At 40.5% G+C, this 20,699-nt stretch overlaps 1 protein-coding gene across 1 annotated transcript in view; it reads right to left on the bottom strand.

The window, feature by feature from the left end:
- The window catches only part of snap91a (synaptosome associated protein 91a), a 60,868-nt gene that overhangs the window by 10,119 nt on the left and 30,050 nt on the right, over positions 1 to 20,699 (bottom strand). Inside the window, exons 3-19 of the mRNA XM_008277618.1 lie at positions 19,559 to 19,634; positions 17,675 to 17,777; positions 17,043 to 17,136; positions 15,387 to 15,498; positions 14,884 to 14,990; positions 14,761 to 14,802; positions 9,855 to 9,916; positions 9,687 to 9,695; positions 9,068 to 9,080; positions 8,693 to 8,859; positions 8,503 to 8,597; positions 6,643 to 6,657; positions 6,105 to 6,314; positions 4,374 to 4,451; positions 2,245 to 2,514; positions 396 to 479; positions 28 to 96 (exon numbers count right to left, since the gene is read on the bottom strand). Coding sequence (XP_008275840.1) covers positions 28 to 96; positions 396 to 479; positions 2,245 to 2,514; positions 4,374 to 4,451; positions 6,105 to 6,314; positions 6,643 to 6,657; positions 8,503 to 8,597; positions 8,693 to 8,859; positions 9,068 to 9,080; positions 9,687 to 9,695; positions 9,855 to 9,916; positions 14,761 to 14,802; positions 14,884 to 14,990; positions 15,387 to 15,498; positions 17,043 to 17,136; positions 17,675 to 17,777; positions 19,559 to 19,634 — 1,606 coding nt within the window. The remainder of the gene's footprint in view (positions 1 to 27; positions 97 to 395; positions 480 to 2,244; positions 2,515 to 4,373; positions 4,452 to 6,104; positions 6,315 to 6,642; positions 6,658 to 8,502; positions 8,598 to 8,692; positions 8,860 to 9,067; positions 9,081 to 9,686; positions 9,696 to 9,854; positions 9,917 to 14,760; positions 14,803 to 14,883; positions 14,991 to 15,386; positions 15,499 to 17,042; positions 17,137 to 17,674; positions 17,778 to 19,558; positions 19,635 to 20,699) is intronic.

Raw genomic sequence — 20,699 nt, 5'->3', positions numbered from 1 at the left:
CAGTAAAGGTAAAGCAGCTTAACTCACCCGTCACGATGTCTCCAACCGGAGCCGGCTCGGGCAAAGGAGAGGGCCCGCGTGAAACAGCAGGAAGGTCTAATTTACCGACGCAAGCAAGAGGCAGAGTACGAGAAAGAGGAAAACCGTGGAGGTTGGGGGAGCAAAGAAAAGCATTAGCGTGGCAGGTAAAAAAGATAAAGCGTTGATAAAACAATGCAGCCACAACGACTATCCAGTACTTGACGAGTGGGGTGCATGCACAGTTCTCATACCACTATGGGGGACAAACCAAGACGTGTAGGGAAAAAAAAACAGCTGACAGAGGAGTGGACATTTAGTAACCAGAAGAGATGAAGAGGTTCCACACACACACAAATGGATTTCAACTCCTGTACCTGAACCAAAAAGGTCTACGCTAGGAGTGGTAGCAGCTTTGGATTCTGTGGTAGGGCTTTGCTCAGGCATAGAATCAAACATATCTAAGAACAAGGACACACAATCATATGTACATTCAGATTTCAAGTCCAGTGCATACAGAATGATGAGTTAAGAAGAGAGATGAGGGAAAGCAGAGAGAGCAGATATTCTGATAATTAAACAGGTAAGTTGCTGTGTATCTGTTCAGTGCAATGCAAAATGAGAGAGTGCAAAAGTTAAAGGGGAATATCGCCAAATATCAGCATGTCCATGTTTGCAGATTTCCAGATATATGACCGGAAGTTGACGATCAGCAATAAAGCAGCACTCATTCTATCATGAATGAGTGCTGCTATGCACTAAGCAAAGTCTTGTGTTACCTTTTGACACTGTTGCAGAATGAAGTCAACGGCAAAGCACATTAAACAAGCTTAAATATGTAATCACTTCTCTTACTGCTGCGGGAAGTTTACTAAGTCAAAGCCAGAGTTCCCAAAGTGTACCATAAGGGATCCAGCAGTTGTGTGAAGCTCTACTTCGGTTCAGTGGTGGTTTGAATTAAATGTTAAGGTTAGCATGCTAACATGGTCACAGCTAAACTTGCTGACATTTAGCAGGTTAATTTTAATTTAGCATGTGTTTAGCATGTGTTAGCATGCAGGCTAACACTTGTTAATTATTACTAAACAATAGTCCAAGTGTTGAGTATCATTAGCTTTGCAATTAGTTGTAATTAATTTAAAGACATTTTCACCTAATGATGTTGCTAAATGTAAAGTCTTTTCTGTAGGGAACATGAATGTTTGCATTACAGTTCATGGCAATACATCCAATCATTTTCACGACATTTTAAACTAAGAGGAGGATGTCAATTACATGGAAGAAGAAAAACAAAGGAATCACCTAAAAATCAAGCAAGCAGATGCCAGGCAATTTCACAAATGATGTATGAACTTTGATCTACTGGCAGGACTAGATTAAGTTAGGTTTAACACAACATATAATATAATTAAACCTGAGGGGGGAAAGAATGTCTGTAACGAATTTCATGGCTGTCAAGACATTTCACCAAAACACAAAAATCACAAATATCTATCTATCCACTGGTAAGATTTGCCATTATACCTCAGTCTGGAACAAAGTTGTGGACTGGCCAACCAATGTTGTCATGACTAGCACCGTGTCTCTAGGATAGCTAAAAAGGTCACTAGTTGTGCATAATTTCCCCCATATTTGGAATTTGGGAGGTTGGGATTCTGACATTGAGCAATATTCCCTTTTAACGTAAGTGCATACGCTACAATAAAGCATTCTCAGCTGCCAGTGTCTAAAACACTGTTGACAAGCAGGAGAAGAAAATAATTTTCTTCCCTTCCAAGTTTTGCAGACTATTTGTTAGTATTAGGTTTCTAATCAAAACAAGTTGAGCCACCTCTGTTAAAAAGACGGGATAAATGTCAATTTATGTCCCCAGAGATCCAAATAGCACAAGTTTTGGTCCCCAAACAAGAAATAATTAGTGGATGAATTAGTAAAGCAGTGCTGGCCTTTATTGGGATGTTTTTATAGTCAAATCATTCGAGGTTCACAGAGGAGGTCAAAATGCTTGATTAACTCTACATGATCTGTAACTGTAGGAAAGGTATCATGGAAAATAGAAAAAACAAATCTGAAATGTAGGGGTAGGGCAAGTTATCATTGTCACTACCATAGGCATCAGTAGCAAGAGCAACACAGTCATCATCGTCATCAAAACCTTCATCATCATCATTGTCATAATGCAGGGCAATGCAGTGAAAAGGCAAAATGAGAGCGAGAGGACTTTACCACCAAAGATATCTAGAGTCGGGGCAGCTGCAGACTCTGTGGTGGTGTCGGTGGTGGTTGTGGTAGTAGTGGTGGTGGTGGTGGTGGTGGAAGAAGGGGTGGGGGCAGCGGGGGCAGCGATGGGGGCGATGATGGTCGGCGCCTCACTAGAGGGGGGAGGGGTGACGGCAGCAGTGGCGGCGGCGGCGGCCCCCGTGTCGGTGGGCCTCATAGCAAACAGGTCCAGCTCTGGAGCAATCTCCGCACTGCCCTCCGTCGTAGCGAAGGGGTCTTCAGGAAGAGCAGCAGGAGGGTGGCGTTGAAAGGTTAGGGGGGGGTTATGATGAGAAAAGAAGGGAAGGGGGAGTAGTGGGTGGATGGGGAAGGGGGGATTGAGGGTTTGTTAAAAGAACAAACACTGTAAAAAGCTTTTTTTTTTTTTTTTGTGAGGCAAAATGCCTCCGAAGCTCCAAGTCAGGGTTAGATTAAAAGAAAGGAAATCAAGCACACAGTCACTCATTAACTTCAGTGCTGCATCCACAAGCTACAACAGACAACGGAGAACAGTTCTTCAGGAACTAATAACCCACTGTAGTTAGGAGTGTAGAACAACTGCCCCAATTTGTCTTATGACAGCACCCAAATTATCCACGTGTCCCTGAAACATTATTGACTCTATGAAGGCCACAGGCTTTGAATAAAACTATGACATGTAATGAAGAGCAAAGACCTCAGTAACGTGAATAAACAAAATGGCTTGTACTGTGCTCAGCTGCTAATATAATGTGTTCAGACTGACTGGTTTATCTCTGTGAGAGAAGGGATGAAGCACCGCAGAAGATTACTGCACCTTCATGCCAATAAAAATAGCTAAATTCAGTCAGATATTACTAACCCAGGCAACAATTAAAATACAACAATTAATTGGCCGTTCAGTTTACAGCAGTTAGTTTAATGGTGGGAATATTTAAGAAATATTACTCAACACCAGGTAAATTAGTCAATAGCTTCAACTAATTTCTAATTAGCAATAGCGAATGAGTCATGTATTCAGGTAATTACTACAAATGTCCATTTAATAGCCATTTTTATATTCTGTCTTTTTTTTTATCTTAAAGTTTGACTGTCATTGAAATGTTATTTCAACATTCGCTCTCTTAAAGCGTTTTAACCTTAGCTACATTTTTGCATGTTATTCTTACATCTTAAGTGAAGAACAAGACTAAGGCTGTATGTTAGCATGGCAGTGCTTCAAGCTAAATGCTAACATGCTAAAGTTTGGCATGTCATTTTACCAAGTTCACTCCCTTTGTTTGCCTTGTTAGCACGCTAACAGCAGCTATCCAAAAACTGTATTAATATTATTATATAAACATATAACAACGGTATTATTTGTGTGCTGTTAAAAGTTTCATTTTGTGTCCAGCTGAAGATAAAGTAAAACACTGTAGATAAAAGGCAGGGAACACATGGATAATTTAAAAGCCTGTGTCCTCCAACTGAAAAGGTAAAAAGTTCTCAAGTGTGGGCGCAGAATAAAGTTAATGTCAAAGCATTTTTTAAAAAACATTACATTTGCACTTAATGCTGTGGTTAGTACACCATGCTTCAGGGTTAGGTGCAAAATTTACAGTAAAAGGAATACTTTTCATTCATCTGAAAAAGCTTATTGCCTGGACAATACGTAGGTCTCTACAATCATTGTTCTGCTACGTAAACCACTGTAGGTCAAAGAGAGCAACTGAATGGAGGTATTAAAAAAACTAAAGGAAAAGAAAAGCAGCTCAGAGATGATTAGTGCAATCATCACCATCTGGTATTATCAGGGTTAGTGGTATCAAAACAAATAGTATTCATTTCTGGAATACAGAAATACAGGTATTAGCTGCACTGTGCTTTTTACTGTTGTATTCACGAGGTGAATATTAGGAGAAGCAGAGTAGTCGAGATGAAGGAGGAGAGGGTCCATGACTGGGGCATTAGAGCAGGATTTGGGGTGAGACAGTAGGCCCTGAGGGCATGTGTTTGTTCTACTGTCTCCTGGAAGCAGAAGCAGCGTTAATAAACTAAAACCAACAGCTTTCGCAATCACACACACGTTCATCCGTTCACGCGCACACATTTACACAAAAAGCTGTTTTGTCACCCACCAGATCCACCAAATGCATCAGCAGCAGGGCCCGCGGCTACGGCAGCAGGACCATCTCCTGGGGAAGGTGCAAACGCATCTAGGGTATTGCAGACGAAAACAGCGGGAACGCAAACGCAAAACGTAACACCCGGGCCAACACACCGACAGACACACGGATGTAAAGAACAGAAGATGAGTAAACAGATGAAATGGACAGGAAACAAAAATGAGAGGTCAGAATCAGGAAAAAGCAGAGAATACAAGAAATATGCAGCCCGCTTCCTGCAGTCAGTGACCTAATTGTATCATCAGACAGGTGATGAGTTTTCGGGGGGCTGCATAATGCTGCATTCAGTGAGTGCACCACCTGTGCAGGCTGGTGAAATGAGGCAAGTTGTCACAAGTTACTTGTACTCTGTGACAAGAAGGGAAAATGTCAAGTCCAAGGATGAACAAAGAAACTTGATGGCCCTTTTAGTGGCCAGAATTTTAGGGTTGATGTTAATATTAAAAAGTCAAAATACCATAAAATAAAATCCAGCGATTAATAATCTTGACATATTTATGAAACTGTTAGTAAGTCATTAGGAAGAAAATCATTAAGGGTGACGAACAAAAAGAAGAAAACAAATCCCAAAAATATGCCACACAGTTGCAGACTAATCACATTCCTGTGGGGTTATTGGGGTGCACACATTGTGACGTCATTATAAAGCACTGGAACATGTTTAAAACACATGAATGCTTAATCACATTGGTGTTTTATTACAAGTGTGCTGCCTTAAATAACTCCAGTGAAAAGAAAGTACTGCTTTGCACTGACTCATATTTTTGGGATGTGCCACAAATAATAAATGCTTTGCACTGTGCTCAGTGAAACACAGGGTGTGTGAAGGCTGGATATTATGTCAGCACAATAGTGCACGCAATAGTAACAAAGCAGGATGTAAAAACATTTTGAGTCACAGCATCAAGCATCAGACTTTCCAAAAGATATGCCACAACAGCTCTTACTGCTGTTATTTCCAGAATCCTTCAGGACTTTTCTAACCAAAGAATGAAGATATGTCACACAAATTAGGCAGAATATTTAGCCTTTGTTTTCCAATAATGGCACAAAACATTTCATAATTATTACATATACATACATTTAAGAGTAAAATTAAAAATGTTTTTTCTTTCCAATATAATAATAAGAGTCACTGAGGATGAAGGAAATACCTTAAAAACAGTCGTAAGTGCTGGTAAACAACTGTCTGGCTTTTCAAATATTTTTTGAAAATTGGATGTTTAGCTGTGATTCAATGTAATGGTAATGTGTTTGAAGCACAAACTGGGGTTAGGGTGCCATCTAATTACTGACATGTCATAATGTACATTTGTATTGTTTGTAGTAGGTTTTTCAGGTCTTTAACAAGTTTTCATGTTGCAACAAAAACCAGTAGCAGTGGAATAACCTCGAGATCAGACTCTTCTTTTTGGATGTCACATAAATGTGTAATCTGATATCTGGTATATACGCCTGTAGACTTTTTGTGGGGTTATAATGTAACACTCCTCATTAATATAATAGCGGCTGCGATTCAAATTTTACGGAGCAATGGTCAAATCCAATCCTCTATACACAAGCTTTATTCCAAAGGAAACCTATCAGTAAATGACTAAATGGCGATGGGGCTTGTTGCAGACAAGCAGGCAGGCCGCCATGCTGTGCATCCTGGTCTACATCCTACCCTCCGCCAACACTGACCTCCGAAAAGGTCGATGTCTGTGGCTGAGGTGGTGGCGGGAGCAGCGACGGGCAGTGAGGTGGGCGCTGATGCAGCCACGGCGGCAGTGGTAGCGGCAGCAGCTGCAGGAGCAGCAGCCGCAGGGGCGGCAGCGGCTGCAGCATCAGCATCAGCAGACTCTTCCTCTGCCAGCAGAGCTTCAGAGGCTCCATCAGTAGCGGCTGGAGTAGCTATGCAGATAAACCCCGTAATCCAAATGCCACGACCCAGTCACAACCCCCAGCAGAGAGAAATAGAAGGAGAGAAAAAGAAAATGGGAGCAAGTTGGCAGTGTTAAAGTGACTGAGAAGTGAAAAAGTTCAGACTTGGTGGGTGGTGAGAGGTTAAGAGGAAGAATTTGGGTGCTAAAGGTGAAAATAAATTTGTTTTCTAGGCAACCAAAGTTTGACACACTAGAGAAGTTCAGGGAGAAAGCCAGGTTGGACACTGCAAAATCCGATGTCTGTGGGGATTTCTCATATTTAGTCAGGAGCAGAGTGCTGTCAACAAAATACTCACCCTCAGCCAACAGGTCTGCACGACAAACACAACAAAAACAGAAAGGCCAGAAGGAATGAGTGACTTAGTAAAGGGAAGAGCTTTCACTTCAGAGTATGGAGATGCTTCTAAGAAATTAAGAAATCCTTAATGTAAAAGTGACCAACATTATATAGAACAAGCAAGAAAACCAGACATGGACCAACAGGAAAGCAAATAGTATGACAGCATCCTTCATATAAGTGAGATTTAAATAAGGCTACAGTGGGATCGTGACCATGTTCAAGGCATCAGAGGAGGTGTAGGAAGACACACCTGATTAGCTTTATAATGAAAACATACTGCAAGGTTCCACATTGTGCTACATTGAGGAGGAGGGTCCCACTTCTTATTCTACTGTGGGGAGCTGACTACTGTTGAGTTGTTGCAGCTCATTTATGACAAATTTAATATACTCTATACTGCTGCCCAATATTTCCCAAAGCATACTGCAGGTTTTTACATTGATTTTTTTCTTCTTTTATGCAGCACTTGTTTTTTTACACTTTACTTTGGTATTAAAATCTCTCTGCAGTGTTCTTAACTCACTGTATGCTCTGGAAAATGGTCCACATAATGCGAAGTAAAGGAGTTTGTAGTTAATGGGATGAAATGCGAAGAACATCGAACTGGTCCATTTAAATTTGATGGAATGTAAGTCTGTAAAATATACCCTGCCATTTACAATATTTTTTTCTGTAAGTACATTAAGTGAAGCCCATTCAATATCTCTTTTTGGCATCAGAGCAAATTGACCGCTCACTGAACCCCTCCCTCTATCACTTATTGTTCCGTCACAGCTGAGCAGACATCATTTGGCAAAGCGGGCCTGTCAAAGTTTGGGTTTCAAAGCATGCTAAGTAGGTGAACATGAGAAAGGAGATATTTAATGTTTAAAGTCTTTGCTGGGTGACAAACTGTCTGGTTTAACATGGCTAAAGTTGTGCAGGTAACTAATTCGCTCCCTGCCGTTGTAACCAAATGTTAATTCCGAGGTCAAAAAGCATATTATTGTCTGGTAAGAATTACAAGTTATGTCAAAAAATATAATCCCTGCTTATAACTAGAACATCTACTGTGTAGTGTTTCCCCATGTGTGGAAGCAGGTCTTTTTAGCTAGCAGTCAAACATTTTAATTCATAAAATTGGGGTTCTTGTGGGTGATACAAGAACAATTCTGTTCATTTATCTTCCTGTGTTTTCTACACAGAGGATCAGCTGGTGACGATGCAGACTTTGTGACTGAAAAGTGAAGCCGCAGAGTCAAAGTGAAAACTGGAATGTCTGGGTTTTGTCTCAGACACTACGCTAACTATGCTAATAAATAAAAACAGAGCTTTAGAGCAGCATCTTTGTCAATGGTATGCTAAGTGGGTTGATTCATTTGTCTAATGGAGTGTTTTGAAAAGCATCTTTTTAAAGCTAAACACTAAAGATCGTCAGAAGAGCATCCATGAATAAATTAAGGAACTGCAGCTTGAGCGGATATATCTCTAAGAGAGTTTAATATGATATGTATGTGGCAATTAAGTCTATTTTTAAGATCCCTTTGTCGGAGTCTTGTTTTAAAACAAGCCTGTGTGAGCCTGTTAAAGCTAAAGCTTATCAAATCTGCCAGTAGTAGTCAATTTAACCGATCGAATCAACAGCAATGAGTAGAATTGCGAAACCTGCTTTTATCTACCTTTGTCTGAACTCAGAAAACCCATTGTTTCAGGAGTTATGAATAATTCTGAGCAGCACTTCATCCACTGTAAACTGTGCATGTGCAGTGTGAGAATGGAAACCTTGGCAGGCGAACAGAGCTGAAGCATGAAGAACAGTGATGGACAAACATCTTACCTCCCCATCCGGTCGTGGAGGCACTCGCTGCAGCGCCCCCTGCTGATGAGGAGGACATGGGGTCGAGATCCAACAGGAACCCATCATCAAGAGCACTGAACACAGAGAAAGAAAGAGAGCGAGGGGTGTGTGAACAGAGATTTCTACAGCTGAGTTCAAACCCGTTGTATCACTGCTAAGTGACTCTTACTTGCTGGTGGTGGTGGCGGCGGGGGCTGGTGCAGTGGGGGTGACAGAGGGCGGAGGGGGTTTGGCAGGCGGCCCGGGGCGAGCAGGGGGTCCGCCGGCATGAGCAGGAGGCGCTGGCTTGGGCGGTGCAGCAGCAGCAGCCGGCGAGCTGTTGTTGGCCGTCGCATCCTGTCGCAGAGAAAGACGCCCATTAGATGGTGACCAACACAGTAATGGAAGCTGATGTGATTCAACAGCTTTTTAACACATCATGCCTGGAGTAGAAACTTGTTCAAAGCTCTCAGGATAACTGTATTTTGACTCTGAATAGTGCGATATATAAGTAAAGACTGCTATTATTACAACTACATGATGATTATCAGGAAACATGGCTTACCTTAGTGGGCGACCTGCCAAAACAATGATAGCACACAGGTTAAAGAGTTTAGTGACGTAGGGGAGGAAACATAAAGGCTGTTATTGGGATGGGAGGCAACGTGACAGCTTAAGTATCACTTTGGTGTTTTCAGGCAGGCAGCATTTCAAACCAATTCCATTAAGAGAACATCTGCAATTAATGGATCCGTGCTGCACTGCTGAGTAACAGCATCTTGGCCCCAGCTCCACCTCAACAAAGCTATTCTTTTCAACATTATAGACAGAACGGAAGAGCTGGATGTTTTTAAATGGCATGCGACGAAAGCTTTGTAAAAGTCAGACTGGACAGTTAACGCAAGATTATGTGTTAGTAAGGACATGAACTAAAATAAAAAAAGACCTGTCAATGAATCGAAATTATTTTGGGACACAAAATGTGAAAATGATTCTATAGAACTGCATCTTAAGCAAAACTGTACCACACAAAATACAAGTTGTTTGTTCAGATGTCTTTTCTATAGAATCACTGAAAATGGGAACCAAAATAGAACAAACACTTTGGCATACATCAATAAAAAAAAACGGTTGAAAAATATGTATATTTACAAGCCCTGTTCATATTGACAGAGAATACTTACTTATCCTCTCTGAGTTGTGTAAAGATAAGAGGAAATTAGGTGTTAGAGAATTATGACAGAATAACACTAGAGAAGACTGATCAGACAACTAAAAGCTAAACCGCTGCTGAAATACTGCTGGTAAACTATTACAAGACAATACAGACTGTGGTATATACAACTACTTACGGCTTCTTCCCCTCCAAAGTGTTGAGGTGGGTCTCCAGGGACTCCAGAAGACTTTCAGGGGCCTGCAGAAAAATACAAACCAAAGGGCTATTACTGCCATCAACCTTTGCTGAAAACCATGCAGCAGAGAGAAAGAGACAATAGAACAGAGTGGGGCACCGAGTCAAATAGAAAAACTAGGACCGGGTTGTTTCAGTATACTGCATTTGGATCCTACATGTTAGGCATTACAACAAAAAAGGTAGAATGAGAGCAGCTGCCACTTATTTCTGAAGAGTTTGTATACAGACCACATGTATTCGATGTTGCTACAAATAAAAGATAATGCAAGTCACTTTTTGTCTGTCTAATATCCTGATCATTGCCATGAGGTCATGTTTTCCTTCCTGATGCTCTGATAACTGTTTTCCTTGTGCAGTTTTATTGCTCCTGAATAATCTAATCAATATTGACTGACTCTTGGAAGACCTCACTCTATTCTCAGTTTTCCTTATCTCTGAATGCACCGCTCAGTTCGCTTTGCTCTGTCACAATGCCTTAACTACAATTGAAATGATCCGTTTTTATGGTGCGTTGCTTACCTTTCCTTTGATAACTCATTCTATATTTGCACTTGAGCCTGCAATCTGCACTAGACTTTTATTTAAGTCTGATTTGTGGATTTGAACACAGTATGGATGATAATTTGTCCTGAGCTAGACACACACACACAATTTTAAACTGGAAAATGAATGTTATCCCAAAATGCCAGGAAAAACAGAAATATTTGTTTTGGGACTGAAATCACACTGTTTATAGTCTGAGATATTTCATCCAATGATTTTATCAATTACCTTTGCAAAATTGCAAGATTGTATAATCTCTGTAATCACCTATACATTTCCATTAGTCACACAATGAATAGAGAACCACTGAGGGAACAGAGCAGGATACAGCAGCAACGGAAAAGAACAGAGGTTTAATGTCATGCTAGTAGAAAAACATAGTTCCAGTGAGCCACGATGCAAAGCTGCATGCTCAACCAGGCTGGATGGGACATCATCACTTCCCAACATGCAGTGAAAAGGATAGCACAATATCCAGCAGCTTCTTAAGAGAGGTCAGCGCTAATTCAGCAGATAAAATAAGACAATAATTCACTTTCCCTAATTCCCTGCTCAGTTTGCTGGGTCTATCCATTTAAAGCTACCAATTCTATTATCCTTTAAACTTAAGACTAACAAAGCACCAAGGCTGGTGGTGTGTTGTCTTGGCTTAGAGAGAGATTAATCAATCTGTGACTTTAAAGTCTGTCCTCATCACCGAGTACAAAGGACAGATAAAACAGCTCCATTACTGCAATGTTTGGCCACATACAGTGATATTTTTCATCCAAGGAGGCCAATATGAAAGCTGCTGAACCATCTCCCTGTGGATGTGCCAACAAGAGGCCTCCAGGATTATTTCTGAGAAGATTTTCTGATATGACTGACACTGCCATCATTTGCAGATTATGTTCTACGCGTCACTCTAAAAAAAAAAACAACAACATACAAGTGTGCATCACTGATGACATAACAGCACAGCTACGAAGTCGGTCAGTGGTGAAATTATTCTGTCTTGTTTGTGCGGATATAATTCCTGCGGGAGGAGATGAGAGCAGAAATTGGTAGTTGGGACTAAGATGAATGTGTTATAGTTTCATTTGTCTGGGAGACTGATAGGGTTTCCTCTCCTGCACAGATTAATCAATTTTTATCACCCATGCAGTGTCTCATATTTTAATCCAGGAGCTTCAAAAGCCTGTTGGTTGAACTGTGAAGTTTAATGATGCTCTCCTGCTAATTTATGACACAGTAGCTCTTGTATAAACACTGCTGCACAGTGGCTGGTGAGAAAAATCACGGCATGTTGAAGCAGGGTCATTGACCTTATATTGATTTGTTGTTTATGGCTATGGTTATCAGGCTGACACCAAGACATTTGTTGACTTTTTCGACATTTTTTTCCTGAAAACTTGGCAGGAGTAGCTGAGTTAGTTCCTGCTTGAGGTTAAGGAGACGGCTGTCAGAAAGTGCATTATCACCGCTGTCTGTACAGCATTCACGTCGGAAACATCCTCAACATTTCCCACTTAAATTTAAAACACAAAACCGTATGCAACAAGTGTAAACGCCATGTTTGCTTGTTCCCCACAATGTCCCTAACAGAGGGACTAATATGAAGTAAGAGAACACACGACAACCTGAAGGAAGATGAACAACCACTGACTGTAGGAGAAAGACTTTGAAATAATTCCTTAAAGCAACACTTGAGAAGAAAGATACCACTCTCATGCTTTAATGAAACTTTAACTAGGAATCAATAAGTTTAACTTAGCTTACCATAAGTACTGGTCTGGCTAAGAAGTAGCCCAGTACATGCATGTACTTCCTGTATTCTCTAGCAGGGTCTCCATTAGGTGCCATTAAATACCAGCGACTCTCTCTGAGAACCTCACTGAACAACACATACCATATAAAACAAGATGTCTAACACATGTAAAAAGACTCAATGAGAGTGTGTTCACAGCAAGATACATTCAAATAAAAAACTAAAACAACAAAGCACATCAGATTTCATTCCATCACAATTGTTCAGGTTGGTTAATTAACGTTGGGGTTATTGTTCACCACATTTTTGTATGTTTTTTAAGTAGCCTTTAATAATTTAACTTACAGAAGGCTTTAACATTCCACATTGTAATGGCTCTACACATTACAGATTCGTGCACTACATCTGTTCTATTTGTTTCACTGGATAACCCCTTGTAGCCTGCCTGCTAGTGTCAGAGTGTTTGCTATTTACTCATTTGACTGCGTGCCAAGCTATCTTCTGCTTGGAGCCGCGACAGACTGAGATTCTGCCTCACACCTCACAGACAGGCCAGTGTGAGCCTCGCAGCTTTATTTTGAGCTGTCTGGAGTTTAGATCGAGGTTTGTCCGCTGCACTCCAGAGGCTTTGGTTAGCAAAGAAGAACATCTTGAAATGCATGATTTTGCTCTACACATTTTCAACACGTTCCTCCCACATTAGTGGACCATTGAATATGACGCCAGGCAAATTTGAGTCCTGAACATGTTCAATATTGGAGCTGATCGTAATCATGAGGGGCGTTTCTGCTCCTGGACATAATACTTTTGGCTTTTGCTACATTCAAAACAAATCTGTTCTCACAAATCCAGTCAAATCATAGTAAGACTGAAGAGTGCTCCTTAATTCACTAACATTAGTTGCTGACAAAATCAACCAACAGAGCAGCACTGCACTTGTCATTGGTGAATATTGAAAACAGTAGCAGGTCAACGCAACTCTCCTGGGGAGCTTTGCACGACAAGCATTTAGGGAGGGACTCTCATTAAAAAACACAGACTGTTTCCTACTGCATTAATACTTATCCATCAGGTTGATTGATGTTGAACTAAGTTCTTTAATATTAATCTATAGTCTACAATATAAAACGCTGCAATAAAGTCAATTAATAGGGTTCCAACCATCAATTTCTTGTCAGTATAAAATTACCATTTCTCTTTCATCTCACAGTTTAATTTATTAAGTGAAAAATAGTGTAATATCATTTCAAGAGTAACTTTTCCATTAGCTTACTCAACACTGGAAGAATACTAATGGGTTCACAATTGGCAGCTGAAAAAATTCTCATTTGTATTTTGGACAAGGTACAAGCTTGGCGGATTCCCAAGTCTGGGGGAAAAAGAGCCCTTCTTCAGACTCAAGTAGAAAATATATGTTGCCAATTATATTATATTGAAGACAACTGTTTTTAAATCTGGTAAACCAGGCGGGCTCTCAGCCAACCCTCAGCAAGGAAGCAAGGTACCATACTGTAACCATACTAACATAACACTGGTAGTTAACTCTCCACGAATTTCTCAACGTGACAAGTTCTGAAAGTCCAACCTCCATCTTTAAATACTGTGCACCAACATGACAGTATTTTTAATTCGCCTTGTTTTCGCCACTTGTTCTGCAGCAGCCTCACAAGCTCAATCCGACAGCGTTACTGCATGCTTGTCATGCAAGTCATCCATACTGCAAAGTCTGACAGGGTAACCTCAGCTATATAGAGTTTCCAAAGCTGCAGAGTTAAAAAGCCTGCAACTGATTCTGGAAGCAACTGCAAAAAGCAGGTTTCTTATCATGGGAATCACTTAAATTGGTCAGTGACCCACAAATTATGAATCAGAATAGGCAACAAATAATCTTGTAACTCTACAACTGCAATGGAAACTCTGCAGCACAATCTGAGGATAACAATCTGCTCTGCCTTTATATAATTGTTGAACTAAAACTATGTTTAGCTCAGGAGGTTCAGCAGCGGAGAATCAGCCGCCTGGTCAGCAGCATTGCATGGCATGTCACAGCTTTCATCCAGTCGGCTCTTCCAATCACATCATCCCACTTCGTCAGAGCGCCTGGTGTCTGTCTGCTGGGTGTGCACTCACTGTGCAGTGTGCTTCAATTCAGTGCACTCAAAAGAGAGTTCATATGTTGACCTTTCCTAAGCTGTTTGCTTCCCAAAGCTAGCTCTGTGCACTACTCACTACTCACACTCTCAGCCTGAATGATCAATCTGCATCTCTGGAAGTGAAAAGAGAAGGAGGGCACAGGGGCCATCAATCACCAAAGAACCACAGCTCATTGGTCGTGTGGAGGACCTGCCTGTGAACGTCTGGTTGTTATCAAAGGGGGGCAACCACACAGCGGGAGAAAAAATAGGTGGTAGCTTTAGACACTCATGCAAGAGTGTTAAAAAGAACTCAACACTGACATGCTCTGTTAGTGTATAGCCTAAAAGAATATCACATATCCAACAATAAACGTTATTGAAAATAAATAAGGGCAAAGAAAAGTTTTCGTCAGTCTTACCTGAGTGAGCTCAGGTATGTCATTTTTGTCTATTCCCACTTGCTGTAAAAGAAGACAGTGACATGTAAGACAACAGCTCATAAGTCAGCAGCTAATCATGACGCTTAGAGCTCAGCGGGTTACCTCAGCAATTTTGAAGAATTCAGAAACCCGAGTCATTCGTGTCAGGAATCTCTTGTAGATCTCGAGCCCGTCTTTACACTGGCTTCTCTTCATCTGGAAAAATTTTTCTGGACAAAAGAAGTTGAAATATGCTTTATCGCCACAAAGTTAAATAATAAGTCTTAAGCGAACACCAAATACATAATTCAACTTTTCTGTGTAGCCAAAACCAGTGAGCCACACCACTACAAATCCCTACATTATCATGAACACGTCTTCTGGAAAAAACAAAAATCAGCATTTAATACCCAATTTGAAGAGTTTCTTTTAATCAATACAGAAGGAACAAAAGACTTTAGGCTGAGTATCAGAGACAAGATATGCAAGTATTTAGGCACTAACACAATGATGGTTTTGGCTTGTATTGATGTTATTTATTGACAAAAAAGGTAGTAACACAAGCTGTATCCATGAAAGGTACCTTCAGCATCTGACTGATCCTGACATAAAGAGTGATTCTTTACCTAGCAAGTTGATGATGCCGTCATTGTAGCAGGCGTACAGCTTGATCAGATCTTTGAAGAGTAGAAGAAAGCAGGCATTTATCACTCCATTGTTCAGCTCCTGTGCATGCACCTACGAACACAAATACATCAGACAAGTCAAAGTCTAGTCTGGTTTTGAAAAAGATTATTTTTCAGCTTTTAGTGTGAAATCCCAGGAATAAACAGCTTAAATAACCAAGAGCATCAACAGCTTCACTTCAAGTTCTTCTTTCAAGCGGTCTTTCAATAGAATCCAAGATGCCAGACACACAGTCACAAGATGCATTTTAACATTTCACTGCTGACTATGATTATTAAAATAACAGATCTCAACAACATCATTCTGATAAGTCAAAATGATATCGTGACCAGTCAGGAGTTTCATTCAAGATATCTTTAATGCCATTCTGACAGGTCAAAACGACAGAGATTCAGTTCTGACTCATCAAAATAATAGCTGCAGACATCTCAAATGTCATTATGACTAGACTGAATTTTTGTGCACAGAGCTGCTCGTGTGAGGCTTCCCATTGAATACTGGCCCAGAAAAACATCTGAACTGTGCTGTGCAGAAGTATTGGCAGCTGCTGTGGTAGATCAGATCATTAGAAAAACGCTGTGAAGTAGGAACAGCTTATCAGTAAGGAGTTGGAGGAGAATGAGAGCATCATTCATTTGGGATTTGTGGTCCAAAAAGGAACTTTGACCTCAGGCTGCTCTGACATGACAGTAAAACAGCTTGTCATATGTGGTTACGGTTGTAGAACAGCAGTATATTTGAAAAGCAAGCTGCCTCTAACTTGCTGGAGCCTCTGACATAACCACAGATGTCTGAAAATACATTTTGATTGTGCAAAATTCCAGTTTAGGATATTTACAACATCACTGTGACAGGCGCAAACTCAATTTAAGAAACCTAAAAAGAACAACACAGATACCTTGAACTGAGGGGGAATTAAAGATATCTTGAATTATAATTATGACTAGTTAGAATTAAACTGTACATATCGGAAACTGGAATTACTACTAGTTGTAAACTAGCTGCAGATATCCACAGTTCATATTGTGGATATCTGCGGCTGAATTGTATGGTTACGTCATTTGTCCTAGCAAGACTAGCAATGTGGATATCTGAAATGACAGTTGTGGATAAGAAAAACAATATTGTGGATATCTGAAATGTTCTAGTTGACTAGGAAGACGCAAATCCAGAATGCTTTGGGTCTATTTGCATTTTTTTTTGTATAAAGAAGTCAATTCTTACATCCGTTTTATACCAGATTGTAGTGCAGCATTCAGTGTTGGTATGTTGATTGTCTGTACTGACATTAATTAGTGTATTTCAATGAATAATCACAGAACTCAGACAGACAATGTAACACATTTGTGTGTCAACTCATACAAATGTAATTTAAATAAAATTTTAATTTGGATTGCAGCTGTCTTCTGTTTCAGTTTTCATTAACTTCAGCGCCCTCTGAATGGTCTGTCAGTCTGATGTGAAAGAGGCTGTGACATGTCATGTCATCACACAACATGTCTTCATAGATGCTTTTTTTCCTCCGTGCCGTATCCCTCAGCAAATTCAACAACCTTGCAATGTGACATTGTTGACTATTAGCGAGTGTCACTCACATCAAAATCCAGCAGCGCGTCGATCTGGCTCTGCAGGGTGGGCATGGCTTTCAACAGCTTCTCTACTGACATGGTCCTCATCACTCCGTCAGCCCTGAGACAGAGCCAAACAGAAAGAAATGGAAAATGGGAGAATTAGGCAGCAGCTCTCTGAAACATTTAGAGCTTGGTGAGAAACCTCCTTTAATAAGTGGGGAAGGTATGGTCTAGTCACCGCTGCAATGAATCCAGTCTCTGCACTTGTCACACACAGAGCATCCACCACTGTGTCTCATCTCTATTCTGTCTTTATCCTACAGTCTGTATTTTTCAGTGCCGGCTTATGTAGGCAGAGGGACCTTGTGTCTGCCAGCTGAACAGAGCTGTCCCCTCTCTGTGCATGAGTAATAACCCTCTCTGTATTCATCTCTGCTCTCACTACACCCCGGTAAGGCCATACAGTTGGCTTAACGCCGGGCTGGAGGTGAGTGAGTCCATCTCCGTCACGAACATGGCCCCTGTGGGATGTGTCGTATTATGATGGACAAGGAGGGCAAGTAGGAAAGGGCCATTCTGGTCCCAGCTAAACTAACAGATAATAATAATGCTGAAATCATGCAGCAAGTGACATCATGAAATATGAAAAAGTGTACCCTTTCTTGACTCGGCCAAAGTCGAAAGACATCTGTCTGTAGGCAAAGGCCTTCTCGTTGAGATAGCGGCTGTAGCGTCTGATAAACGTGGACATGTCATAGCCTGAGGAGGACACACACATAAAGAATGAATACACATGCACAACTCAGCACAGGACACAAGCAAGACTGTTGCAAAGTTTACAAAAACACATTTCAAAGTAAGGCTGTTAGGAAGTTAAGTCTTAAACCTGTGTAACCCAGTGTTATTTTTATTGTCAAAGTCATTATTTTATTTTTATTTTCCTTTAATGTTACATTTTTCGCTGAGTAATGTTTTTTCCCATGCATCATGAATGCACCACAGCGCTGCAGGGCAGACTCCCTGTAACTTTCTTTCATGGTATCTGTCTGCATGGATTGAGGTACATTTCTCTGTACATTCTCCCTGGGTTGAATGAGTAAAACTGCTCTTTGAAACAGTGTTTTCAGCATAAATTTGTTTTGCAGATGCACAAAGATGTTGTGGAAGTTCAGTCCTGTAACCTGTTGAGCCAAGGAGAGTGGATGTATTTTGTTGAAAGATATCCTCGCTGTTTTTTTTATGCTGGTAGAATCTGCTCCTAAAGACTGAGCTGTGCCATCTAAGGACTGGATGCTATCTGAGATGTCTACAAAGGACGCTCCAAACCCAAAGGCCACCTGTCTCCTGGGAGGGTGGTAGGACAAAAAGGATTTCCCAGTTCGTTTGGAGGATTTCCTTTTTTTTTTTTTTTTCCAATTTATTGAGATCTCAGACATTTTCTTTTCTATTTTTTTTGTTTTGGTCAGGCCTGATAACACATAAAATAACTGATGCATCAGAGAACTGTAAATACTGAACAATCAAACTAATATTGAAATATCAACCAAATAGTAAATATTAAGTGCACTCAACTTTGCAATTTGCTCTAAAAATAATTAAATAAATAAAAAAGAAATGGAAAAGGACAAGCTGCAGTTTTATAAAGTCAGTCTAACTTTTTCCGTAATTATTTCAGTATCACCATTCTTTTCTAAGCAATACGAAGCTAAGTTAAAACTCTGGCTGTAACTTAATGGTATCAATCTTCATCTACCTCTCTTGTCTGTTTGCTAAATAAGTAAGTAGGAGAGGTTAGCTTAGCATAACAACTGCAACAGCTAGCATGACTCCATAAAAGGTTTGACAAAAAAAAAACAAACAAGAACAACCATTTAGCATGTTATGTCTGATTTGTTGAATTTGTTATGTGTGTAGAAATGACACGGTTTGGATTCACAAAGCCGGCTAGCTGTCTGCTATTTATTCCACTTATGGTAAGCTAAGCTAATCCCCTAGCTGTAGCCAGATGGGAATATTTGTAAAAAAAAAATCCCCATTCCAGGTTAAACTAAGTAGGACTTTTCTTCATTGTAGAATCAGTGACAGTGTTCTAGCTCTATGAGCCGAGATGACCACCAAAGAGTTTAATGCAAGTCTGATTCTAATCTAATACTGAGTTTAAAATGTCTAAAAATGGCTTTCTGAACTCTGCAGTTACTCAAACAGACAAAATGTCCTTGACAACAGGCTGTGAACCAAGTGTTTATCACCACAGGAGGCTGTGGTAATTTCCATGGAGACTGCTTTAACTGAGGGGAGTGGGGATTAGGAGAGCTGAAACCAAGGGGTGGCCAGGTTGGTTTTAACTTTCAAGCTCAATCTGCCGTAGTCTTAACAGCATAAAACCATGTCTTAAAGGTCTTCTTTAATGTCTTAAATCTAAGTGTTACATAGGAAGAAAATGGGTAAAAGAATTAACAGTGGGAAGATCAGTAAATAGCGATAATTTAGTGTTGTAAATGATGGAGGTTTGGTTTGGAGAGGAAGAAAACATCACGCACCATGGGAGCCGGTTTTGTCCAGGAAGTTGCTGAGATTGAACAAGGTGTTTCTAGATGCCAGGAACTGGAGGAATCTCTGCAGGAGAGGACAAACACACAGGGTTACAAATTTCACGTTGAGAGACTTGGGTAATGAATAGATGTCATCATTCTCATGCTTATTATGTGGTTTTATGCTAATTTTTCAACAGATGGCTGCATCTCTCAAGGGAGGCGATCAGCACTCTATAGGAAACCTGTGAACCTGTAGTGGAAAGTTAACAGGTGTGATCCTGTAATAGTGTTTGATCTATAAATGGTTAGAAAGCTATGCAGTGATGCTGCATTCTTCCTGAGTGGGAGGGTGTGAATATAAACTGGACAAAGTAGAGCACTCGGAAATCAATTATAATGTAATAAAGATGAAAAGGCTCCATCTGTAGGCCTTCAAAAAAAAACAAAAAAAAGCTTATTCCAGTGACACCTAACAATGTGCATAATCTCATGGCTCATTGTCTCCTTTAGCTTGTGTGTTCAAATCACACAGATTACATCAACGAGCATAGGGAAAAAAATCCCTTCATCGCATTAACATATCACATACACTGAGCTCATTTGTGAAATGCTAAAGTATTCCACTGTGACCCACTGCAACACAAGTACACTTGCCCTTTCTCCCTGTCACCTACTGTGACGACTGCAAAGGTTAATGCTGTTATCATCCTGCCACTAAATCTCCTCTGCTTTCTGTCAGTGCATGCTGGGATAGGTAATCCCCAACTCTATAAAATTACATAGGAAATGGGAGCCACAGAACTGATGGCTCCTCCTCTGATCAAACACAGTATATTTACCCTCTCCATCTCTCCGACTTAATATTTCTGTATCATTATTGTGTGTTATGTGGTCGCTTGGGAGTTTTGATGGGCAGTAGAGGAGCATCTGTTTATCTCTCTGAGTTTTCCCTTGTTGCCCATTCAGAGCCTGTGCCTTTCTTCAGCTGTCAGGACATCAATTGGGTCATGGGGTCAGGACCAGGCCAGTCCCTGAGCTCATTCCATGATTGTCACTGAGCAAAAAATTTACAACTATGGAGCAAATGTGGAATTTGAATGAGGTTTGGTTTAGTAGCTTTGAATCTCAATTTAAGTAGAAAACATTG

Source organism: Stegastes partitus, unplaced genomic scaffold (assembly GCF_000690725.1).
Source record: "Stegastes partitus isolate 25-593 unplaced genomic scaffold, Stegastes_partitus-1.0.2 Scaffold103, whole genome shotgun sequence".
In the NCBI taxonomy this organism is placed as follows: Eukaryota; Metazoa; Chordata; class Actinopteri; family Pomacentridae; genus Stegastes; species Stegastes partitus.
Note: the sequence above shows the minus strand (reverse complement) of the source record. Positions and strands in the feature narration are given on the sequence as shown.